The 4,087-nt window shown below is 42.4% G+C and overlaps 1 protein-coding gene across 1 annotated transcript; it reads right to left on the bottom strand.

Moving 5' to 3' along the window:
* Nucleotides 1–698: 698 nt before the first annotated feature.
* UBL4B (ubiquitin like 4B) lies at nucleotides 699–1,244 on the bottom strand. Its single transcript, NM_001044222.1, has one exon. It carries the CDS (start codon nucleotides 1,242–1,244, stop codon nucleotides 699–701), a length of 546 nt encoding a protein of 181 aa, NP_001037687.1.
* Between the last annotated feature and the right edge of the window lie 2,843 nt (nucleotides 1,245–4,087).

Genomic DNA, 4,087 nt, shown 5'->3' with positions numbered 1-4,087 from the left:
TGATCCATATTATTTCTACTCTTCCACAAGCTCTGAATCCTTAAAGATGCTTTCTGATGGCTCAAAAGATTTCCCCAGCCTGAGGGTGCTCAGCCCTGGAGGAAAGGTAAAGTATATGGCTTGATATTCCTCCAGACCAGTTCTTAAACTTTGGGGTATAATGGTCCTTCCTGTTAGTCCGGTGAAACTCCACTGCTCAAAATAATGTTTATTGCCTTCATATTTGAAGAAAATGTGAAGTTTCAGCTAAAGATTAGTAAAATGAAAGATGCAGTATTTTTCTGGTCCAAGTTTTTAGAGTCTGAAATCTGTCTAAGGATTTGAACTACAGGTTAAAATATGGGATCTAGGACCTAACTGGCAAACACAAAGAAATGGGTAAATGTGTATCTTTACATCTTTTCTTTCTATTTGGGGACCCCAATAGAGAAGAGATAATACAACTTTACCAAAAGGGGAAACCGAGACATAGAGAAGCTAAGGTTAAGTTCATCAAAAGCTTCCAATAACTTGTCTAAGAGATTCAAATGATAGGAGATATATCTATTTAAACCTCTAAAAATATCTATCTGTATCTATAAAATGTCCATCTACATATATATCTATAAAAGGGAATTTGGGAGGGGAAAAAACCTCTAAAAATATATACTATAACAATAAAAAAATCCATATCATGATTAATTTCAGACATGTCAGGTTTATTTACCAGGTGACTTCTCTCGTTTAAAGCCATCCTTGTGTGCTAGATTGCATTTCATATTTCTTCGGGGCTCCATATCTCCTTTGGACTCACGGGTAGAGCCAGTGGCTCCTGAGTGTTTCCCTTCTGGAACTAGGACCTTTGAGATCCGCTCAAGGTCATCCAGGTTCATCCTTTGCAAGGACTTCCTGTGATCCTCTCTTAGCCGACGAAGCACATTTTCTGCATCTTGTGGGCTAAAGTGTTTGAGCAGAATTTGATTGAGCTGAGGCCACAAGGACTGGGACCGAGGTTGGGAAGGAGTTTCAGGGGATGTCTTCTCCAAGGGACGGATGATCACATTGAGTGTAGAATTGGGTCCAATACAATAGTCGGATAGGCGCTTGTTGTCAGCCAGGACCTGACCCCTAAAGAGTAATCGCTGCTGTTTCTCTGGAACGTGGAGCTGTTTCGACACTAGTCGCTTTAACATAAATACTTTCTCATTCTCTGAGACTTGGAGTAAACACCTCCGGCCTAAGAGAAGCTTGACGGTTAGCCACATTATGGTTTGGGAGGGCAGCCACCACGTGTTTAACTGGGGTCAGTTGACATCATACTCTGGAGCAATGTAAGCCAACAGCCCCAGACCCTGACAGTCAAAAAATGAAAAGCAAGTCTTCATCAACTTGAAAGACAAGATGCAGGGATCATGGGAGAGAGCTGCTATTGGCTGACAAGCTTTGATGTCACAATCCTTGGAGACCTCAACATTCCAGGGATGGACATCCAGAGGCCACTCATAGGATGGTGGTGAAACTGGGGAAGAGTAGATCAAAATCTCACATCCATCCTCTTGAGAGCTTTCCATGCTCACTGAAACCATCATTGCTCAGGCCCCCATCTCTTCTCCCTTGTGTTATTTTAATAGCCTCTACAGTGTCCCCTGTATGCCATCTATCACTCTTCCAAACCATCTTTTACACTAAGGTCTAGAACATACTGCTCTAATTACATTCTTCACTCCCCTCTCCCCAAATCCTCAGCTCCCCATTGTCTAGGGAATAAAGTATGGATTCTGTATCCTGCATTCAAGACCTCTCCACAACTTGGCTCTAATTTTGTCTTTTTCAAACTTCTACAATTGCTTTCTGTTCCTTCGCTTCTAAGGTCCCCCATGCCTTACATGGTGCCTTCCTTCTCATATAGCCAATTCTCACTTATTGAAATCCCTTATTTCTCCTTCTTTTAAGACCTAACTCTAGTGTCCTTTTTGCCTTTTCACACCATTACCCATCCCCTAGGTTGTAAGCTCCTCCAGAACAAGACCTGTGCTATCTGCTTGTATTCCTGAGACCTAGCACAGAGCCAAGATACCCCTAATTAGCCACTAGCCTCATATGTTTTTAAAAAAAACCCTTACCTTTCATCTTAGAATCAATGCTGTGTATTGGTTCCAAGGCAGATGAGCAGTAAGGGTTAGGCAAGTTAGGTTAAGTGACTTGCCCAGAGTCACACAGTTAGGAAGTGTCTGAGGTCAGATTTGAACCTAGGATCTCCCATCTCTGATTCTCTCTCTCTCTCTCTCTCTCTCTCTCTCTCTCTCTCTCTCTCTCTCTCTCTCTCTCTCTCTCTCTCTGTCTCATCTCTCTCTCTCTCTCTCCCTCCCTCCCTCCCTCTCTTCATCCCTCCCTCCCTCTGTGGGCTATATGATCCCATCTTTCTTTTAACCCTTACTTTCTACCCTTTAGAATCAGTTCTGTATATTGGTTCCAAAGCAGAATAGTGATTAGGGCTAGGCTATGGGTGTTAAGTGACTTGCCCAGGGTCACATAGCTAGGAAATGTCTGAGGTCAGATTTGAACCCAGGACCTCCCATCTCTAGACCTGGCTCTCAGTCCACTGAGTCACCTAGCTGCCCCCTTATGACTCGATCTTTCTAGGGGGTCATGGTTAGTTTGGATTTACCCAATTAGAATTAGCTCTCAAACTCCCATCACACTGATAAAAGTTTGCCTCTTTCTCAAACTATATATTTCTCTGTGCCCTAGTTACATGATCTTGACATAATGGAGTCACTTCCCCATGGGAAGAGACAGAGAGCATGTTTAACTGTATATGGTATTCTACCCATGGCTTAGAATGAATAAGAATAATGAATTAACTGCATGGCTGTCTGCTTGTGGCTCCCCACCCCAGACAGTCATCCCTCAAGCAATGCATAGCCCCTCCAAATCCCTGGAAGACTCCAATTGGTTTGTTTGAGTCTATACAGCTACTTTTCCTCTAAATGGTCAAAAGAGTGCAGAAAATATATGCTCATTGACTGATTGCAATTTCCCTTTCCAGTAGGGTTAGCTGAAGATGCTATAGCTTTCGCTCAGTTCTTGATTCTTTGTGGATATAAACTCAGGATCGCTCCCTGAATGTAAGTTCTGCCAACCAGTGATCCTCTGTTGGGTGTCCTGTGACAGGGACCTGCAACTGCTTTATTGATGGAACCAAAGGAGACCAAGAGCAGGCACCAGTGAAGTGAGGGAAATTAATACTGAATTATATTATTTGTTAGTAATATTTCTATATGAAATCATTTCCCCCTCAGCTTCCCAAGATCAGACTAAAACAGTCTGCTTCTAAACTAAGGTTACTCCCAGCCCTACAACCTATCAAACTGGACTGTGACTTTTTTGTGTTTTGAGAAGACCTTGAAAGGATCAAAGGTGGAGCTGATCAGCCATGTTGAATTTTCATTCTTTTGAAAGTATGGTAGGCCAGCCATGTGTCTGGTGAAAGGCTGGTATTTTCCTTATTTGGGCAAAGATCTACCTCTCCTATGTTGAAATAATAAAGGGGAAGTTGAGTTCTCTAAATCCACCTTACTAGCTACTAACAAAAGAGAAGCATCTTGGGACATCCAAGGAAGGGGCTGAATAATGAACTCTTGAATTGTATATATAGACCTGGGTGAAGAAACTTTGGGGTCTTTTGGTCATCAAGATGATCACTGACTTTATTAATTTATTGGCTAAGTGCTAGTCTAATCAAGAAGTTGACATTCTTACCCCCAAACCCGTCTTTCCAATATTTTTAATCTTAACAAAAAATCTAGCAGCTGCCATGCTATCAAAGCATCTCTCTTGCCTTAAGTCTTCCTGTTCTGTTGTTTCTGGGACCTGAAGGGTACACCAAATCATCCTAGTTCCACTGGTTCTCCTCTTGGACTGGGGTAAGGCCAGACTGAGGGTCCCTCTTAGAGCATACTGTCTATAATATTCAATTAGATGATGCAACAGATAAGGCAATGAGCCAAGAGCCAGGAAGATCTGAATTAAAATTCAGTCTTGCCTATTGACTAGCTGTGACTCTGGACAAGTCATTTTACCTCTGCCTGCCTCTTTCTCCTCAACT

This window comes from Monodelphis domestica, chromosome 2 (genome assembly GCF_027887165.1).
Source record: "Monodelphis domestica isolate mMonDom1 chromosome 2, mMonDom1.pri, whole genome shotgun sequence".
NCBI lineage: Eukaryota > Metazoa > Chordata > Mammalia > Didelphimorphia > Didelphidae > Monodelphis > Monodelphis domestica.
Note: the sequence above shows the minus strand (reverse complement) of the source record. Positions and strands in the feature narration are given on the sequence as shown.